The sequence below is a fragment of the Euprymna scolopes genome, chromosome 10 (assembly GCF_053919585.1).
Source record: "Euprymna scolopes isolate OS-2025 chromosome 10, ASM5391958v1, whole genome shotgun sequence".
Classification (NCBI taxonomy): domain Eukaryota; kingdom Metazoa; phylum Mollusca; class Cephalopoda; order Sepiida; family Sepiolidae; genus Euprymna; species Euprymna scolopes.
In genome coordinates this window covers 99,065,252-99,087,776 of record NC_136491.1, presented here as the reverse complement: position 1 = coordinate 99,087,776, position 22,525 = coordinate 99,065,252, and the positions used below count along the sequence as shown (strand labels likewise).

The 22,525-nt window shown below is 30.6% G+C and overlaps 1 protein-coding gene across 8 annotated transcripts in view; it reads left to right on the top strand.

The window, feature by feature from the left end:
* Positions 1-22,525, top strand: part of LOC145286160 (uncharacterized) — a 205,414-nt gene that overhangs the window by 140,605 nt on the left and 42,284 nt on the right. For all 8 annotated transcript variants that reach the window (XM_080134939.1, XM_080134932.1, XM_080134938.1 and 5 more), the window contains 3 exons: positions 3,658-3,862; positions 12,523-12,701; positions 20,505-20,688. In XM_080134939.1, the coding sequence (XP_079991065.1) occupies positions 3,658-3,862; positions 12,523-12,701; positions 20,505-20,688 (568 nt within the window). The remainder of the gene's footprint in view (positions 1-3,657; positions 3,863-12,522; positions 12,702-20,504; positions 20,689-22,525) is intronic.

The following is a 22,525-nucleotide window of genomic DNA, read 5'->3' as shown; positions in this document are numbered from 1 at the left end:
CGATGGACGTTCTTTTCATAATTTTTAGTGGATGGTGTATACACTAACACACACACACACACACACACACACACACACACACACACACACACACACACACATATATATATATATATATATAGTCATTCACATACAGTACTGTTTCGCTGTTTCACAGCTCATCAGTGCGGCTAAACTCTCTCTCTCTCTCTCTCTCTCTCTCTCTCTCTCTCTCTCTCTCTCTCTCTCTCTAGAGAATAAATGATAAAAAGTTATATTCCAAAATTCATTATGCTGACCATCTTATAATTTATTCCTTTAATTCAGTTGACTTATACAATTCTTAACAGTATCTGTTTCGTAGCGCAAAATCATTCATTTAATTATTATATCAATCAGTGAATCTATTATGCCCTTAACTCATCAGAAGAAATAGCAACGATCAATCCGTGAAAAGGAATTAAAATGTAATTTGACATGGTAAAAATCCGAAAATTAGAAGAGAAGCTGCAGTTACCTTTATATTTTTCCATTACGCCATCTTCTTTTTGTCATTTATTCTCTATATTGCTCTGTAATTACATTGAGCTTCTTATATAAAGATTGATATATAATAAGAAAACATATTTCTACAGAAATATATACATATAAGTATATATATATATATATATATATATATATATATATATATATGTATATATATATATATATATGTGTGTGTGTGTGTGTGTGTGTGTGTGTATGTGTGTGTGTTTATGGGGAAATATGTTTTTCAATTATAGTTCACCTTTTATTTATATCAGTTCTTTAATTCATGAAGCTCGATGCAACTATAGGGCATATACAAATTATTGACAAACATATTCCAAATTTCGAGATGTCGACAATTTTACCGTTTATTTTTTTTTAAATATCGTTTAAATGCACAATTCTTGACAGAGCTGCGAAACAGGTGCCGTCAAGAATTGTGCAATACAACATACTTAAAGAAATAAACGGTAAGATAGTCAACATCTTGAAATTCGGAATATAGACTTTTGCCATATATATATATATATATATATATATATATATATATATATATATATATATATATTAAATCTCCAAAACAGCTACATGTTAAACAGCTGATAATCTCCGTTTTTTTATTTAGCAATTAAAGACTCCTTTTATTTCCACTGTTATATAGTGGAATCCCCTTTTGTAATTGTGAATTTTCTAGCACTAAGTTAGCTTATGCAAGTGCTAATCTGCGATGTGTTGGACTTAGTATCCCTAGAAATTTAAACTGCGTTTTTTTTTTATTTTAGTATTTTTTTAATAAAATATCTTCTTTAGAATATATATCTATAATGCGAAAGAAAAAAAATATTTTTAAATCAATTATTGCTTTCTAAAAATTCTCAAAAACCATTATTTGTAATCAGTGGTGCAAGGAATTATTTATGCATGTCATCTAGAAATAAACGTTTATTAATATATATATATTGATGATTCGGTTACTTTGAGACAATAGTAAGTGTGTTCGTTAATGTGCCGGGAGATTAGAATTCATTCTCGGTTGAGTCCTACCAAGTACTCAAGAAAATGATAAACACTTAGCATTATAAGGTGGAGATCAAGGGTAAGTGGAATAATCCTGGGTATGAAATGTTTCCCTCCTCCTTTTCATCTCGGTGTAGTGGCATATGACAAAGGGGCCTTTAGATCGCTCTCGAGGATGGTCAACAACTTTACTATTTTTAATAATTCGTAAATGAAGAGTATACTTGAAAAACAAAGCAACTCACAAAAAACCCCCCCAAAAACACCGAGACTTCTTCCATGAATAAGTTGTTTTAACAACTAAAGTTTAAGAAAAAAATATTTTAATCATTTAATAAAAGCAAATTACATAACAAAAATTATTTTAATCATTTAATAAAAGCAAATTACATAACAAAATTTTGTTTATTCAAAATTTAAAATAAAACTTGTGAAATAATGTTTTAAAAAATGTGACCAAGTTTCTCTATATTCAAAATTACCACTAACTACACAACCCACATAGATTCAGATTTTACGGTAGTCGTCAACAACATTAGGCGTGTACCTTTCTCTCTCCACAGCAGGGGATGACCCCCTCGGGTTAATACCATCAACAAAATGAAGATAGATAAAAACAGAAAAAAACACTAAGTCTTCTTATATGAATAAGTTGTTTTAGCAATGAAAGTTTAAGAAAAAATTAAGAAAAAAGTGATTTTAAAATTTTAATTTAAAAAATTATATAAGATTATTTTATTTTCTAAAATTTTAAAATATTTAAATCTGTGTATGCAGGGTTTTAAACGCCCTGCTTATTTGAGAGCTGCTTCTGCTACTAAAAAATGAGGAGCCGCTACTTTCCTCGTTGCAGTAAAAAGCGGAGAGCTTTAGAAGTGCACTCCTTTCTATAAAGCTAAGAGTTTTATTTCAAGCACTTAACGATAGCAATTAAATACAAATTGCGTAATCACAAATGCATGCTTGATGGTTGCATACTAGAAATAATAAGATAAAAATAAAAAGTAAAATATAATGCATATATATATATAAAATATATATAATAAAATATATATATATATAATATATATATAATATATATATATATATATATAAAATATATATATAAAGTATATATATATATAAAATATATATAATATATATATAATATATATATAAAATATATATAATATATATATAATATATATAAAATATATATTATATATAAAATATATATAAAATATATATAATATATATAATATATATATATATGTGATATATATAATATATATAATATATATATATAAAATATATATAATATATATATAATATATAGAGATAGATAGATAGATAGATAGATAGATAGATAGAGAAGAGAAGCTCTACTCTCTATTGTGTATTGAACTTTTTTATTCGGTTGGGAATAAATTATCTATATATAAATACTTGTATTCATATTAGATTGAAGTTTACCATCGCGTATATCAGGTAAACACTACATCCTTTTGATTTCATTATATATATATATATATATATATATATATATATATATATATATATATAGGGCTTTGGAAATCTTTTTACCCAAATACGATGTTCAGCATGTTAAAAATATAGCTTTTGCTGTAAAAATCTAACGGATAAACATCTGAAGAAGTTGAGGGGGACAGGATATTTTTACGGAAACATAAATCGTAAAATTACCTACTCATCAATGAAACAGCTGCAATGGAAAAAATCCAGGAAATAAACTAGGGTTATAAAAAAGAAAGCGTGAGTCTTTGAATTTTCAACAAAATTTTACTATATATATATATATATATATATATATATATATATATATATATATATATATATATATATATATATATATATATATGATCTAATAATGGTGAATCAGCAATCGCTTATTAAACCGTTAGATGTTTTGATTTGTTTGAATTTGTGTCTATCCGTTACACCTCTGTATTTTATTGCCTTATATAAATTCAAATTTATTTTATATACGCACTAAACAATGCTTTAGGCAAACTACATTAACCTGTTAAAGATAAGATAGTTACTTAAAAAAAGCGGATTATGCTATAATATTAGAAAAAAATGAAAGAAATGTTACGTTTTCCTACTATGTCTCTTTATTTACTTCACTTTTAGGATAACCTTGTAAGTCATCTGAAAGAAGAGAAACAACTCCTGCAAGATGAGGTCCAACAGCTGAAGGAGGAACTTCGTCAATACAGGCATTTGGCTGCATATAGCCAGAACACGCCTTTACAAACAGAGTCTTCAGTATTGAATTCTTCTCAAGAGAAAGGAAACCTTAATCACAATGAAGAGCTCGTCCTGCGACGACGCATAGGTAAGTACAGTCAGTGTTTGTGTGGATTTGGTGATCGTTTGCGCCAACGCATTTCTGGTTAAAAACGTAATTACGTACTTACGTGCCATGTCGAAATAAGTATAAATTCCAGAAGTTACGAAAAACGATCGAGTAGAAAAATAATTACAAGTAAAAATAGAATTTGTCGAAATATCGAGTTATATCACATTTTAATGTGGAAGAGCTATGCGCCCAATTCAGCATGATTAACTGATTTATCTCCCTTGACTTAAATTTACGATCCGTCATTTTTAACCAACCGTAATGGAGAATGATTTTTTTTGTTAAAACTAGATCTAGTACATCTTCCACTAGATCATTTTCATATTTTTTTTAATTTATGCTAATTTCGACATGACGCATAAGTACGTAATAATGTTTTAACTTGAACTACGTTGGTTTAAAAAATTACCAATCTACATAAGCACTGTACAATCTGTCTTCAAGTCATTTTTCTTTTTGTAAGGAAGACGAAAGGAAAGATTAATTCACATTTCTCTTGCACGCGATCTCGCTCCCCCCCTCTCTCTCTCTAACTACCACTCTTTCTCTTTCTTGCAATCTGCGTGTCTCCACAGCCACTACTATCACCCGGAAGAGATGGTATACCGACGCTTAGGCAGCGTTGGTTCTCTATAATACATGTTCAAATACAAACATTTACAAATCAAACAAATGTATTTTCAGTAACAACATAAACGTCTTTATACATACGTAAGTCTTTTACACCACCATTTCCCTTCATGCAAGAAAGACGCAAGAAGACATTTGCTGAGTTTTCTACAAGGTTTTATTTTGGAAAGAATTGAGCCAGGAAAGAGAGAGAGAGAGAGAGAGAGATTAATGTTATCTTAGGTAATTATTTAGTTATCGCCGATTAGCATGATTCTGCTTTCAAACTCTTCGGCTTAATATTCTCAGGCAACATGAATTAGAACAAATACATTGAAGACATTGCCAAGGTTGCTGTAAGGAAGGTTCCCTCTATCGTGCTAGAAAATTACTCACACCTGACAGTATCCTGTATCTGCCATTTGCTCATGCATGGAATATGCTGCTACATCTGAGCTGGTGTATCATTAATCTCTCCTTCTTATATAGTGTCCAAAAATGAGTCTTAAATCTAATAGGTCCCACACTATCAGTCGAGCTATCAGTCAATTGCTGCAACTAACGAACGCCTAGCATTTGTGTTTCCACGTCATAAATATCCACCCCTTCTACTGTAGAGATCTCTAGATACCGAAAAACCTTCTACTCTAATAGTTTATTCCCTTGAACTGCTAGACTTTGGTATACCTTTCCGGTTTCCTGCTTCTTTGACTCTGTTGCTATGCAGTTTAAATGTAATATGATAGATATCTCACTGCTCAACTCCGTACATAGTATCCCTGTAGATATAGTCCCAAATAATAACCCTTTAGGTCCAAGCAGCACTATTCCTTGTTTGGGGCTAATAAGAATAAAAATAATAATTAGTTACTTCTTAACTGAAATGAGTGACAGATGGACGGATACCTTGTGGTAACATTTCACTTTATTTTCTACATTATTGGCTAACTGCCTTGCGCAACGCATGGCAGACTCCCGATTGGCTCCCAGAGACAGATAGATTTGAAAACTCCAATTTTCTCTCAGTTCAAGAAAAATAAATAAATAAGTGACGTCATTCTTCATCTGGACTCATACCTCTGTTTTGTCTACTGTTTAATTTGTTTCTCTTTGGCCTAACTTTATGTCACCTGCCTCCGGGAATGGTTTTGTTTTGCAGATTTTGGTTATGATGACATGAACTAAGTGTGACCTTTGTCGAAATCTGTACAAGCTGACTTAATCGCTATTGAAGCATGCTCCCTCATATGTAACACAAAGAAACTGCACAGAAATGATGTATGCAAAAAATATTTATTCCTTTCAAACCCAACAAGCTTCGCTTTGAGATTTTGTCAATGAGAATGTGTACGCTAGTTTCTAAAAAGGATGTGTGTGTGTGTGTGTGTGTGTGTGTGTGTGTGTGTGTGTGTGTGTGTGTGTGTGTGTGTGTGTGTGTGTGTAAGTTGAGGGAAATGTCTTACATAGAGTGAAGTGCGTTTGCATAACACACTTATGATGGTTTGGTGTGTTCATCTCCAGCCAAACAAGAAGAAAATTAAATTAAATTTATTTCCTGTGTATCATTTTTTATGTCATTCATTCTAGCGCCGCCTACTATTGCGATAAGAGAGATAATTTGGGTTCAAAACACCCCTTGCTGCGTGCATATGTAAACGTGTAAAAACGGGTAGATAGTGCCATGCCCATTTTTTAAACATTGACGCGAAACGAAACCAAATATGCAAATGAAGAGATCGAAAGAAATATACAAAATAATTTTTTTTTAAATCCATTATATGATAGTTACATCATTTTATATGATTGATAATTTTCAGCAATATGTATATATATGTATATATATATATATATATATATATATATATATATATTAATATCTAATATAAGTACAAGAATTTAATAAAATATATTGTAAAACAAGTTAGCAAGAGTAAAACACATTTATTTTTCAGAAAGGAAACACAAATAAAATGGGTTTCCTTAATCTGCCGTGTTTCGAAATGAATACTTTCCCTCTCATCAGAGGAAAGGTGTTAACAAAATGCGAAATAAGATTTTTTCTTGTAAAGTATTTAATGAAACCATAAGTATGAAATGAAAACATTGAAAAGCAGAGGGAGTGGGGAAATATATATATATACATAATATAATATATATATGTATGTATATATATATATATATATATATAGAATATATATATATATAATATATATATATATATAATATATATATATATATATATAATATATATATATAATATCAATATATATATATATAATATCAATATATATATATATATAATATATATATATATATATATATAATATATATATATATATATAATATCAATATATATATATAATATCAATATATATATAATATCAATATATATATATAATATCAATATATATATAATATCAATATATAATATATATAATATCAATATATAATATATATAATATCAATATATAATATTATATAATATATATAATATCTATATAATATTATATATATAATATATAATATAATATCTATATAATATATATACACATAAGCATTCTGCAGTTTACATATCGTCATTTATGTAAATACATACTTCTACACATGTGTGTTTTCATTCGAGAGCGATTAACTAAATAGATAAATCAAATAAAATCTCTTGTCTACATACATGCGCGGTTGCTGATGTTCCATTCTTTCGATTGTCGCTTTTCCATGCATGGGCCATGATTCCCTCGTGGTTGTTGAGCTTTTGTTGAATTTAAGGCAAATTTACTCACGTACGTAAACACAATGAAGATTTGTTGAGTTTTCCATAGTTTTATTAGAGAGAGAGAGAGAGAGAGAGAGAGAGAGAGAGAGAGAGAGAGAGGGAGAGAGAGAGAGTTTGTTCAGGAAGAGGAAGAAACTACCAAGGTTAAAATTAATTTCTTCTTACATGCTATTTTACTTGAGAATTGAGGGACGCAGAAGGCAGACAACGAGGTGACATTCGCTGGTATTCTCTTTTCATTGTTAGTCGGTTGTATCCATATAGTTTACTCTTTCAACGAGAATGGGGAAAGAGAGAGGTCGTAAAATATTTCTTACTCAATTTTCTTATCTTGTTTTTCTAACTCTGTCTTAATGATGGCGACACACAGGCAGATTCCCGAGGCAGCATCCACTTAGATTTCTACATTGTTGGGAACATCTTGCCTGTCCCGATTTTTTGGCTGGATATGACTTTTAAAAATTCCGTTGTTTCTCTCCTTGAAAGTATGACCTCATCATCTATATTTTTAACACACTTTGTCTAAGGAGCTAACCTCTGACCCCATTTTATTCAATCACGCCACATGCTAGGTTATCTGACATGCACTTATGTAACCCATGACAAAATTCATACTAGTTAACAAAATCTCTAGAGTAGCAATATATTATGGATAAAATTCAAGACATATCTGATATATTTGAATTTTTAAATGAGACGTTGTACTCATGTAATGCCTTTTAATACTCTCCGAAGAAACTAAAATTTGACTATTAATCTAGATAGTTGTTTTTGTAATCTATATATTAATACGATAGAGTGTGTGTTATTTTGTGTGTTACGCTTACATCTTTTATTTCTTTCGAGTGACTGTCGTTTAATTGTTATGACCTTCCATTACTTGTAATAAATAATTTTACCAAGAATTTTTTTATAAGTTTTGGTTTCGGTGTCGATTATAACTGAAAGAACTTAAGTTACATATGTATATATATATATATATATATATATATATATATATATATATATATATATATATATATATATATATATATATATATATATTCTTCATGAGTTTTGGTTCCGGTTTCGATTCAAACCGATGCACCCAAATCATATGGATATATATAAATTTTTTTAAAACCACAACTTTATTATATGGAAGAATCGATAGAAAATTGACTCTATAATAATATATACGGAATCTGCATGAATTAAAATATCATATTTAAACGTATTTTAGGACCGAGTTACGCCGAGCGTCCCTGCTAGTTTAGAGAAATACTTTTGCAGTTTTAACAAAAGAGCTACAATAATATCAGGGCGTCTCCATTCACGCTGAACATCTATAGAATGCGGACATCAATGTATTACATATGGAAGAGTCCGCTGCTGAATTTCCAAAATATAAGTTTGTAATTCATCTCTTAACCATGATACTGATTTTATTACCAAAGATTTAACCTACGTTTGCCATCTAGCCATAATTTTCTGAGGTTATGTATGGCTTTAATTCAAATAATATCAATTCGGGAATTAAATTCTTAAATACTTATCTAATAATAATACATATCCCATTAATAAGTATTCTATTAATAAATATATTCTTTAGCTCCATCTACGTTTTACTCCAATAAAAGTGGAGGTTCGCCTTGGGTTTTTGGATTCAATCGTTCAGAACAAGAGTATTATTTAATAAGCTAGGATTTTTCAAGTTTTACTGATCTAAAAACAGTATCAATTAATCCCTATTCTTTAATTACTAATATTGTTTTTTTTGTCGTTGTTGTTGAATTCATATTGCTAATTTTCGTTAAACTATTTTATTCATCTAGAAACGGTATCAACTATTTCATCATCAATATAACTAAAATTGTGTTCCCAGATTTGAAACAATATTGCTAATTTTTGTTAAACATTTTTATAGATTTGGAATTTTTATATAATAATCCATTGTCTTTAATTCTAAAAATATATTTCTAGTGTAAAATATTGGGTTCCAGATTTACTTGCTAAATTTGAATCACTCATCACGTCCAATTTACACCATTATTAGCCATTTGACTCTATATTAACTTTGATCTTGCACTCAAGAACATTTTTTTCGAGAATCTTTTTTCTCTCGGCTACGTTTAAAATCTATTCCCTGTATAGCACCCAGCCTTTTATTTCTGATTTCCCAGGTCTACACTTACTACCCTTATCTACTATTGACCATTTTAATTCAAAATCTTTTTTGTTTTTATGAAGTTCCCTAACCGAATCACCTAATACAGTTGTGTTCATCTTTTTATTTCTAATGTTGATTCTTGTCCCATTCCCCCTTCTATCATTAACACATTCTCTATTAGTTTCATTCTCCAGTTCTGTATGTTTCGTTAAAGACACATTCCATGGCTCCAATTACCTTCTTAATATTATCAGCCTTAAACTCACATTTGTACACTATTTCTGAGGTTAAGCCACCCAACGGATATGGTATTCTGCAGTTACAGTTTTTCTCTAAAACACTTTCATCCGATACTGACTTATTATTATCCCTTATTTTGCTTATTTTCCTGTTATTAGAGCTTATTATAGTGTTGGCTAAGTTGGCGGAGGTGGAGAAAGATAGTTTTACTGAGTTCCTATTAACTATTTTGCTTAGTCTATTCTCAGGTGGGAATTTTTTTTCAATTATTCTGTAAAATTCCTTAGGTATATTGTTTTGGATAAGCTCGCTAAACGGCGGATTAAACCAAACTTGTTTCTTGCGCCTGTTTCTCTCATTTCTAGTACCCACCTCATCATTACCTGTTTTACTGCAATTATTACTTTCTCTGTTTTCATTCCTTTGATCCTTATTATTGTATCCTTTATTAATCTTCGGTTTTTTCTTGCTCTCATTGCATGTTATACGATATTTTTGTTATTCCTACTGTTTACATTCCTCGTGTATTCTATTTTACCATGGTATTCCGATCTGAGAAGAGCTTCATTGTAATATTCTTCGTTTTTATCAAAAAGACTTTCATTCTTTGAAAGCTTAGATATTCTTTTAGAAATGTTAGGGATAAGAGCCTTCTTCATACATTTAGGATGATTCGATTGATAATCAATATAAAATATTTTTAGTTAGGTTTGTGATACCGTTCATATGTGTTATCACTTAGATTAAGAGTAATGTATAGAAAGTTTACTTTTTTGTAATTGCTGTCTATTGTTATTTCTAATCCTATTTCATTAAAAAAACTTCTGATATTTTTCCTTGTTTTTTTTCAGTAATTCAATCGCTGGAATTAACTATAAATAGTGCGTCATCCCTATATAGCGCCACCACCCCATTTAAACCAGATATTTTTCTGTTCATCTCCTTTAATAAGTACAAGCGTGCCAAGTCAGTAACCATACCGAATCCGTACCCATTCTGATGTCAAAATGGCTCTCTCTATCTTTCCTTGTCCAGAGCTCATCGTTGTATCTGATTAAGGTTTTTCTAGCTATTTTTATAATTTCAATCTCCGGTTCCTTTTCCGCTAATTTAAGTGCTTCCTTGAATAGTATAGGAAATATCAAAGGGTAATATGCATCTATGTCAAACATAATGAATTTACTTTTTTTTAGTTTTTGGGAACCTATCGAACCACTTAATCACTTTTACCAAAGAAATCAAGAGTTTATGTTTTATTTTGGATTTTAAGGTTGGTATAATTATGTCTAGTATCATTGTACTGATGTTATCTATGTCAGATGCACACGGTGCAATTCTTCTAATACTGGGGTTATTAATGAAATCCGGTTTGTGGTCCTTCAATAAAAACCGAAGGTTAAGTAGAGTATAAATTTCTAATTTATCCTGAATATTCATTTTCTCACAAATTTTCAGCGCTAACAAGTTAATCCTATAGAGATCCTCTTCAGTTGCTTTTTATATTTATTATTAAGTTCAGTTAAAATGAGATTGTTGTATGTTTGAAAATTCATGCTGTAAAAGTTCATAGTTTTATCCGCTTGAATCATAAGGTTTGGATTGTCCACTATTTTTTTGAAAGTCTTATTAATGCTTTTTATCTTTGGGTGTAAATACTCATGCTTTATTATTTATATATATATATATATATATATATATATATATATATATATATATATATATATATATATATATGTGTGTGTGTGTGTGTGTGTGTGTGTGTGTGTGTGTGTGTGTGTGTACTAGCTAGCAGCCCGACCTTGCCCGGTTATACAATATGATATTTTAGTTTATGCACATTGCGTATGTACTATTATAGAATCAATCCTCTATTGATTATTATACATAACAAGAAATAATTTACCCGGTGGACTAATTTGCAAAAAAAAAATTTTAATAAAAAAAATAATAATGATAATGTCGTTCATCAAATTCCATCTATTTTTTTTTTTTTTTTACAATATCATGTCAGTTGAGAGTGACGATCAATGTCCTAGAAAGTCACTTTTAATTGATGTTTAGTTTTAAAATGTGCGAAGGAAGAAATGATTTGCGATGATTTTAAATGGCACCTCTTCTTTTATCATAAATTGAACTCATTTATAGGAAAAAATTAAAATAAAATGGTGAAGTACACCGGGGATCATTCAATCTGTAGTCAAATGCTCTACCAATAAGCTATATCTCCAGATTTAAATGAATGTTTTTTTAAAGAAGAAATGATTTGCTGAGATTTTTTTTTATTTTCTTTTGCCATCGTAACGTCAAATATTTCCTTGCAAACATTATTAATTTTTGCTATGAGATCCTTTTTTTTTTTTTTTGGTTTTTGATACTTCTAGGATAAATTTCTGTAAAAAACATATCTAAGAACACTGGCAGACATATAAATTAGCTTTGTGTTAAATTTGCAAAATCAGCTGTTTCGGAACCTAGGAGCAAGGAGCTCCCTCTCTCTCTCACACACACAAAGTAACCTTTGTATATATATATATATATATATATATATATATATATATATATATATATATATATATATATATATATAGTGATGATTGTGTGCATTTAAAAGAGTGTAGCCAACAATAATTGTAGGTTTTTCAGACTTTTATCATTTTTTATAATTTTTTATATTTTTATAATGCGTTTCATATCTTGTTCAACTCTCTTCTTTTTGGTGTGTGTGTGTGTGTGTGTGTGTGTGTGTGTGTGTGTGTGTGTGTGTCAGTGTGCGCGTGACTAATGGTAGGGGGAGGATTGTAGAAAGAGAGGGAAAAATAAGAACTAATACATATTATGTTTATGTATGTGTTCATCTACTTTTAGCGGATCTTCAACACCAGGTAAGCCAACTTCTTGAGAGCAATCTGAACCTTTCCGCCCAGTTGGTCAGGGCCCAAACAAAGATCAGTCAATTTGAATCAGATAACCACAAGCTGCTCGAACAAATTAAAAACAAAGAGAAAGACGTTGATCCAAAAATACTCCACAAAAAACCTGTTCAGGTAAGAAATGATTCTATATGACAAGATGTTCTGAAAAGTTTTTACACAGTAAAAGTTTAGATTTATCTTGAATTTTATGAATTTCATTAAATGTATAAATTTATTTTGAATTTTATGAATTTCATCAAATGTATAAATTTATTTTGAATTTTATGAATTTCATCAAATGTATAAATTTATTTTGAATTTTATGAATTTCATCAAATGTATAAATTTATTTTGAATTTTTTGAATTTCATCAAATGTATAAATTTATTTTGAATTTTATGAATTTCATCAAATGTATAAATTTATTTTGAATTTTATGAATTTCATCAAATGTATAAATTTATTTTGAATTTTATGAATTTCATCAAATGTATAAATGTATTTTGAATTTTATGAATGTATAAATTTATTTTGAATTTTATTAATTTTCTGAAATGTATGGATTTATCTTGAATTTTATGAATTTCATTAAATGCATGGATTTATCTTGAATTTTATTAATTTTCTGAAATGGATTTATCTTGAATTTTATGAATTTCATGAAATGTATGGATTTATCTTGAATTTTATGAATTTCATTAAATGTATTGTGCAGTTAGGTTTGCTACTCCTACTGTTTACACTCCTCATGTATTCTATTTTACCATGGTATCCCGATCTGAGAAGAGCTTCATCTTGAATTTATGAATTTTACTATGGTAGAGCTTTATCTTGAATTTTATGAATTTCATGAACTATATAGTTTTATCGTGAATTTTATGAATTTCATGAAATATATGCATTTATCTTGAATTTTATGAATTTCATGAAATATATGCATTTATCTTGAATTTTATTAATTTCATGAAATGTATGGATTTATTTTGAATTTTATGAATTTCATGAAATGTATGGATTTATCTTGAATTTTTTCTTGACATAAATAGGGTTGTTGCAGAGATTAAATTTATGCTCATTACATACACAAGGTTACTATACCGAGATTGATGTTAACTGCTGTGATGCCTTCTCATCACTTGTAATAAATAATAAAAATGCGGAAGAGATTTATGTAAAAATTTTGGATGAGTTTGGGAAGAATGTTAGGCCCAGTTACAGGCAAAAAATAACAAAATGGTGGTCGTGTCTGATTATATGCTAGGGGGTCTCGCAAACTAACATAAAATCTCATTACTCATATGCAAATAAGATAGTGCCGGGTTAGATAAAAAGCCTGATTTCAGAGAAAAGAAGAGATTTCGGAGTTGTGGCTTCGGGCCATAGAGTGTGTACGTAAAGTACTGAGACATGACGATTTTAACTGCAAAAACCAAAACCACAACAATCTTAACTATGAATTAAATATCTAATAACTACTACATATGAACTCTTAAGTAGTTTGCCATGTTTATTTTTGTAAATCTATATTGTATGATTACATCTATATAATAAAGTAAAGGTAGACCTGTTCATATAATAAATTTCTCTATCAACATAATTTCCTAATATTACTAGACAACGTATTTACCAATATTATTCCATTTAATTTTAATAAATATATACGCTTATTAAAATCAATTTTGCACCAGTCTGGTCTTTTCAACCGTTAAATTTTAAATTCTTAATATCAAGTGCTTTTCAAATTGTGGATATCCAATTATTAAAGAAACATATATAATTAATAAATTAATGTAATTACATGAATAGTAGGAAATTATAATGAATAACGTTTGTTGTCCATTTTGAATTTGTACATTACTGGTTTAATATTATATTATATAATACATTGTCAATGTCAAATATCCCATTTAACTTCTTTGTTTTATATACGATATACTTATATATATTTTACTTCATGTAGATATCATATTTATTATTATTACAGAGATAATTCTCTATTGGATATATATATATATATATATATATATATATATATATATATATATATATATATATATATGTGTGTGTGTGTATATATATATATGTATATATATATATATGTATATATATGTATATGTATATATATATATATATATATATATATTTAGTAATGTGATTGATAATTACATTACATTAAAATACACTATGCTCTTTAGACTATTGTTCTAAATTACAACGAGCACTTTTTCTTTCCTGTATTTTAATTAAACTAGTAATTTCACTATTACATTAAAATACACTCTGCTCTTTAGACTATTGTTCTAATCTCCTTTAAATTATATATATATATATATATATATATATATATATACATATACATATTCATATATATATATATATATATATATATATATATATATATATAATACTGGTTTCAAAAGTTTAAAAAAAATGACTTGGGTGCCATCAGCTAGAATCGAAACCAAAATATTTAGTGCCCAGCCGTGTTTCTCATTTAGCAGTCCAGCTGCGTTCGCTACAATTTGAGCTAATCTGTCACATAGATAAAAAAAAAGTGTTAAAATTAAACTACTTTTAGATAATTAGTTTATGCGTGCTCAGACTAATAGATATGTCGACAAGTTGAAATGAACATACGCGTTATTCATCCATCAATCCATCATGTTTGATTACTATTTCCTGTTAATTTCAGTGTTATGTGACCAGTAGTTTAAGAGTTTATTGGTTAAATATTTACACACAGACAGACACATATACATACATCTACTGTTTTATTTATAAAGAATAACTAGAAGAATTGTCATACACACAGTGAGATTGATAGTACAAAAACACCCAATGTATGTTAAAATCACATTGACACACCGGTTCTTTTTGATCGCCGAAGTTAAGCAACGTTGAGGCTGGTCAGTACCAGATGAGTGAACATTTAGGAATGCCAAACGCTGTATGTAGGGGGGGGGTCGACACCTTTCTGCAAGAACAGCAAAAACCTAACGCCGTCATCTGCTCTGATCGGGATATGTGTGCGAATGGAGACTGCTTGTGAAGTTGGCATTCCCATGAAACTTCCTCTTTTGAGAGAAACCAGTTCAACCCGCCTAGGATGAATGTTATTGACATACATTCATGAATACCCAAGATGTGTAAAATTAATTTTCTGACCTAAACAGTGGTAATTATCCATTTCACAACCCAATTTCTAACAACTTTACGTTAGTATCTTCTGGCAGGTTACATAAGCAGTCAAAAGATGCCGAAGCTAAGACTCCCAGACGATTAATTCAAAACGTAAAATTCCTCTCCTTCTCCATGTTTAGAATGACTATCTAAACAGAAGGCCATTTTTAACATAATGAATCGGAAAAGGGAAATTCATCCTAAGATAGTATGTTAAAAATCATTCTTGATTCAAAAATACATTTTTTTAATCTAATGAATTTCACGCTTTCATTGAAATCTGTTATCTACTGACACCTGATTGGATAATCGCTTCAGCATCTTTTGGCTGCTTATGTAACCTGCTGAAAGATGCCAACGGGAAGTTGTTGGGGATTCAGTTGTAAACTAGATAAGTAGCAAAACAGTTTTGGATCACTTTTATGTCCACTTTTGATGATTAAAATCAAGATATAATGTTGTAACGTTACCCAACATGTTGTAGTCTCAGTCGTAAAATAGACAAAGAATAGAAACGTTTTTTTTTTTTGGTCTTTTTTGTACAACGATATTTATTTCCTCATTCTCGCGCCTTGCATGACTTTTCTTTATGGCTATGACATCTCTCACGTGATCGTCCCACTAACGTGTTCTCTCTCTGTGCTTTTTATACTCTTTTTCCTTCCAGTGACGTCATTTCGCATTTAATATGCATTTTCATACGCGCGTCTGTGCTCTTTTACAATGCTACTAAACCTTTGGTCTAGAATTGTTATTCCAATTTTTTAATCAAAATTCATTACATCATGTTGATTCTAGAAAATGTCTAAAATGAAAGCTTAAGATCAAGAACTTAAAAAGAAATTTAATTCAAGGAATCTTGTTTCATTTATGCCTAATGACTATCGGCCAAATTTGATGCAAATTTGGAAGATTTGTTATTCCAAATGGGATGTTGTAGCTATATAATGCCACTGAAAAACTCTTTGAAATAATCCAAAGGAACTAAATACTGAAGAATATTTATTAACTTATAATTAACTAGTGTTAAAGTTTCACAGAGCTTTAATTCCCTTCCCTTTCTATAAAATTAAATTAAACTAAATATAGTCCACATAGAAATGTATAAACGCATACACATACCTAATTTTATATAAACAGAGATAAATAACCACTTCCCAAAGCCACTCGATAATAAGGATTTTTGAGATTGTCGGTCGGCTGATGAACAATATTATAAGAAGATTGGAAATGATAAGTGGATGGACAGAAATTGATTACTTAAGAGGACGGCTAGACAAATATTTGTTAATATTAGACTTGAAAACGGCTATGTTGTAATCAACTGGGAAATAGCTCTGCAACATTGTGTTCCACAATTAGGAAGCTGTTGGAATAAAAAATTGTTCGTGAAAGTTCCTCTGGGATTTAGATACACTGAGAAAGAAAGGGAAGTTCTTGGCAGTGGTTGTAGCTAGACGAGTCTTTATTGTAAATGTTTTACAGGAGAGATTGGAGTTCAAGAAGACACTTATATCATGAAAATAACAATAGGGTTAAGAAAGCTAGCAAGGTGCCTTTTGTGTGATAGAGGCTGTAGGAAAAAGAAGTGATCATTCTCTCCTATGACATAAACGTCACCACTTATCAAGGCCGATAGGCCACTCAAGGATAAGAGTTAAAGAGTGTAGAGTAGTCAAAAGGACAATATAGTAATCGATAGTAATGGAAGTTCGGTAAATTTGTTAACTTAAGTGGAACGGCTCATCAGAAACTTGTTCACGTTGGACTTGAAGACAACCATATTATAGACAGCTGGAAAGCAGGAAAATGGAAGACAATTCCACAGGCGTGCAGTTCTAAGAAAGAAGCTTTGATCATGAAATCTATGTTTAGGTTTAGGCACAAATAAAGAGTGTGAAAAATTATTGATAGTGTTTTCAGCTAGTCTAGTGTTTCTTGTGAAAGTTTGGCGAGGGGGGGACCATAGATTGAAGCTCAGTCGAGCACTTTCCATGAAAATAACGATGAAGCAGAGACAAACTCGCAACATCTCTTCTGTGAGATAGAGGTTGCAGAGAAGAGAAACGGACATCTCCCACCAGGCCACGAAGTCTATTTTGAACCCGATCAAGGCAGGACAAGTCTTTTCTAGCAGTGCCTTGGTTTATCCATGTCCTGGAGACGTTTCTACAACGGCTGTTACGTCCTGTAGCTCCCCAACTGATAAATATAAAAACGATAGGCACATCCTTTACCTGGAGGAGTTGATATGTCGTTTGCTATGTCTACTTGACGGGTCTTCTCTTCGGATTCTTTGCATCTGAACGGTGTATAAAATAAACGACTAATATATGTTTTTATAAAAATATTTTTTTTATTTTAACATTTGAAGAAACATTTTAAGAACTCGAGAGTTGAACTAGCATGCAACCGTGTTATTAAGTTACACTTCCCAACTGAATTACAAAACGAAAGAGGGAGAAAGAGAAAGAATGCAAAAGAGAGAGAAAGAAAGAGAAACATGAATACGTATTGATTGAGATTGTCGGACTGACTTCCTCATCTTGGTTGTTATAGTCACAACGTTTCGGCCGTTTTGCCCTATGGCCTTCATCAGGTGTTTTGTATCGAACTGGGGAACCGTTTGTTAGGAGTCTCGAACCCAACCCTCTATTATTATTATGGGGGTAACGGCCGAAACGTTGTGATTATAACAACCAAGATGAGGAAGTCAGTGACATATGGCCGAGTGGTCCTAGACGTTGTATCAAAGTTTACAGTTACCCAAAGGTGCTGAGTTCAATCCTGAACGAAGGCAGTGAAAAGTAACATTCAAAACAGAGAATCAGCAACTATGTCCCAGAGCCTAGCCGAACACGGTACCCCCCGTAATAATAATAAAGGGTTGGGTTCGAGACTTCTAACAAACGGTTCCCCAGTTCAATAGATGAAGGCCGGAGGGCAAAACGGCCGAAACGTTGTGACTATAACAACCAAGATGAGGAAGTCAGTCCGACAATCTCAATCAATGAAAACACCTAATCTCAAAAATACAGACAATTACCATGAATACGTATATTGTTATTAAATTTTGACAAGCCGATGACAGTCAACATTTCTCTGACCTACTATAACCCAGTTGTCCTCGCCTTTTGCCAATAACTGTCAGCCTTAGTCCAGCGAAGGGTTACTGCATTTATCATGTCTTCCTTAACACCATTTTCAACTATACTTGTCTCCCCCACCCAACGACAGAATAGTTTTCTAAATGTGGGGAGCTCAAAAATTTCAAACAGGCTCTTTATCATTGTGTCACACCCCACTAGATTGTGAAGTCGACTTTGTATTATGCAGAAGCAAAAAAAAATAAAAAAATGGCAGCAATACTCCATCATATAACTATCTAACTCTTATATGGGTAGAAGATTGCGTCAGGAGTCAGGCACTTTCTAGAGCAATAAAATGAGCCAACCGTTTTCCTAGCAACCTTAATAACAGATTTAATATATGTCTCCAATTCCAGATCTAAAGTGAAAGTCATTCCTAAGAACGGAGAAAGCCATTTATTTCAACTGGTGCAAAATGAGTATCCGAGTATTAGCAGAGAAAGAAGAGAAGCTTGGTTTTATAGGTGTTAAATGTAGCAAACTACTCCCCCCCTTGTGTCGTGTCCTCCCAATCAGAACAGAGAAAATCGGCAAGATCTTGGTTATCAATGATCTTCAAAGTGCTGCCATAGATAGCTGTGCCATCTGCATAGATGACAACTAATAATCTGAATGTATGATTTGAAAGATCATTGATTAAAATCAAAAAGAGAGTTAGGGCCAAAATGGATCCTTGAGGCATGCCAGCATTGGCACCATCTACCTAGACATCTACCCACTAGCAACTACTTTTGTAGAAGTATCAGAAAAAGAATTTGAGAGTTGATAGGATATTTCCAGATTAACATAGCTAGATATTTTATATGAAGAGGGAGGGCACACTTAAGTGTTTTTAATGATTTTAAACGATTTTAATTGACTTTTTCAATAAATTCACCAAATGTAATTTTTAATTCATCATTCATTTGAAAACGACTCATGGAAGTTGAAAACGTTTGTGACTATAGCGAATTTGTTTTTACACTCAAACATAATGTTCGAGCATTGGCCTGCCAAACGGGAAAAACGGATCACAAGAGAAAAAAACAGGAATTATCCCTGCTGTTCAATGAAACATGTATAAAAGTTTGTAAAGCAAACCTTTGTGCCAAGTCCTATCAGAAATCTTTGATATTTTAAGAGCTATCTCCCTAGAAACGAAGCCTTTATTAATGGATTCCGTGATCTTTTGTGATATTACAGTCAGCATGTCAGCTGTTGATCTTGTAGAATGAAATCCATATTATCTGTCACTAAATAGACTGCTTTTGCTAATCATTTCCCAATTATTTTTACCTCTTTTTATATGAAAATTAGATATTGTTTAATTGGTATTCATTAATAAAAATGGAAGAATTTATTATTATAAGTATTTACTATTTGTAGTTTCAGTTGTTGCTAAAAGGAAAAATGAGAGCCATTTTAATTTATATTTGCTACTGATAACAAAGAGTATTGTTAGTAGTATTTATTTCAAAGAAAACTGCAAATTAAATGGAGGTTATATTTGCAATGGGATAATTTGTTAACATTTTAGAATGAGTCAAAATCAAAATGTTGATCGAATTATTTTTATACATTTGTTTTGCATATTTCACATGTAATTTTCTACCCAATTTTTTTCCAGCCTGTTGAAGAAGAGGACAATGTTGATGCAAATAATACAACCAGCGTTGGCAACGCCCACTCGTTAACAGACACCGAATTAAAGATAGAACCGATTGGTAGTTCTTCTGTCAAAGACAGGTGCTCGAAAACAACAGAATATTCTCGAAAACTGAATAAAAACCGACAGACAAATACAAATTATGGTATGTCATCCTCCACTCTATAATAATGACGAATGTGTAGGTGTATATATATATATATATATATATATATATATATATATATATATAAAGAGAGAGAGAGAGAAAAAAAAAGAGAGAGAGAGAGAGTAACATAATAATTCTTCAAGTTCCAAACATCAAGTGTTTTCAGTTGGTTATTTATTACTTTTCAAAAGGTATCCATTACAATTTGTTTCGTATTGCGACTAACAAGTCTACAAAATTACGTTATTAGCTGCATATTTAGACACATACTCATCAGATGTTTACTTTTAAAAACTTATGAAAAACACCACTTTGAACAACTTACATGCTTCATACAACCGACACACTCTGTCGTTCCTTCTCAGTAATTTGAAAAACCTTAAAACATATACATTTTTATCTTCACTTTCTCTCTCTCTCTGTCTGTCTGTCTGTCTCTCTCTCTCTCTCTCTCTCTCTCTCTATATATATATATATATATATATATATATATATATATATACCCATTAAATTATCGTCCCATTAGCCTCCTTGCCAAAATATTTGAGTCCATAATTAACCAAACTCTAGCTTCATCACCTTACAGCTGCTAAACTTCTGACCGACCAACAATAAGGATTTAGGCAAGCCCGTTCTACAGCAGATATCCTAACTGTAATCTCTGAACGTATATACCATACACTGGATAAAGCAGGAGAGGGTAGAGCGGTAGCCCTAGATATATTCTAAGGCTTTTAACAGGGTATGGCACAATGGTCTTCTCAGGAAAATCAGATCATACGGTTTCACTGGACGAATACTTAACAATTAAATCCTTCTTAAATAAGAGAAGAATCTAGGTTGTCCTCAACGATCGTACATCTAACAATATCAATGCGGGTGTACCTCAGGGGTTTATCCTTGGACCTTTATTATTCCTAATATTCATAAACTGCTAAAGTTACAAAAAATGGTTTTCTGATAATTCAATTGATGTAATATTTTGGCCAGGTCAAAGCTCCGATTTAAACCCAATCGAGAATATTTGGTCCATAATATATCGTGCATTGGCCGGAAGAACTATTGAGAACAATGGCAAAATGTGAGAAGCTGTTCAGTGTTCGACTTTGGTTGAGACCATGTCTAAAGGGATTGATCTTTTAAAGAAATCAAAAGGGAATGCGATTCCATACTAAGCTTTTATTAAAGTAAATGTCTTGTTCTGTGTTATTAGTCTCGTTTAAGTTTCCTTGTTCAATTGTTCATTGTTCAATATAGCCTTTAGTGCAATAAAATGTATAAAATTTGTTTGTCCCATTTATTTTTTTGCTCACAAGTTTATATATTAGGTTGGTGCAAAAATAATGTCGTTTTTTGACGTTCAACTTTATGTTAAAAAACGTTACTACTTAAACCTTAAGGTCACATTGGTAAAGTCATTTCGTTTTGCCTTTCGCTTTCTGTTTAGCAGAAGTTTTGCCAAGTCTTGCTGGTGCATAACAAGGAAAGGTCTTTTTGATTAATAATTTCAGGTTAATTTTTAAACTTTACATAAAAATCTAGGCAATGTCGCTAAATAGGGTTTTATTTTTTACTTATGTAGAATAAATGCAAGAAAAAAAAGTTAAACTACTTTAAAACTATTTTTTAATTTTAAATTAAATTTTTTCTATACTTTAGAACGACAAGTAATTTAAGTAAATTTTAAACAACTTTTATTTTCAAGTAAAACTTAGTTTTAATTCAAAATGAAAAATAATTAATGTAGAATAAATGCATGTGATTTCACCGATTTTATTTGTGCCACTAGCTCTCCCCATATAAATTCATAAAGATACAAACTATCTCATTGTTT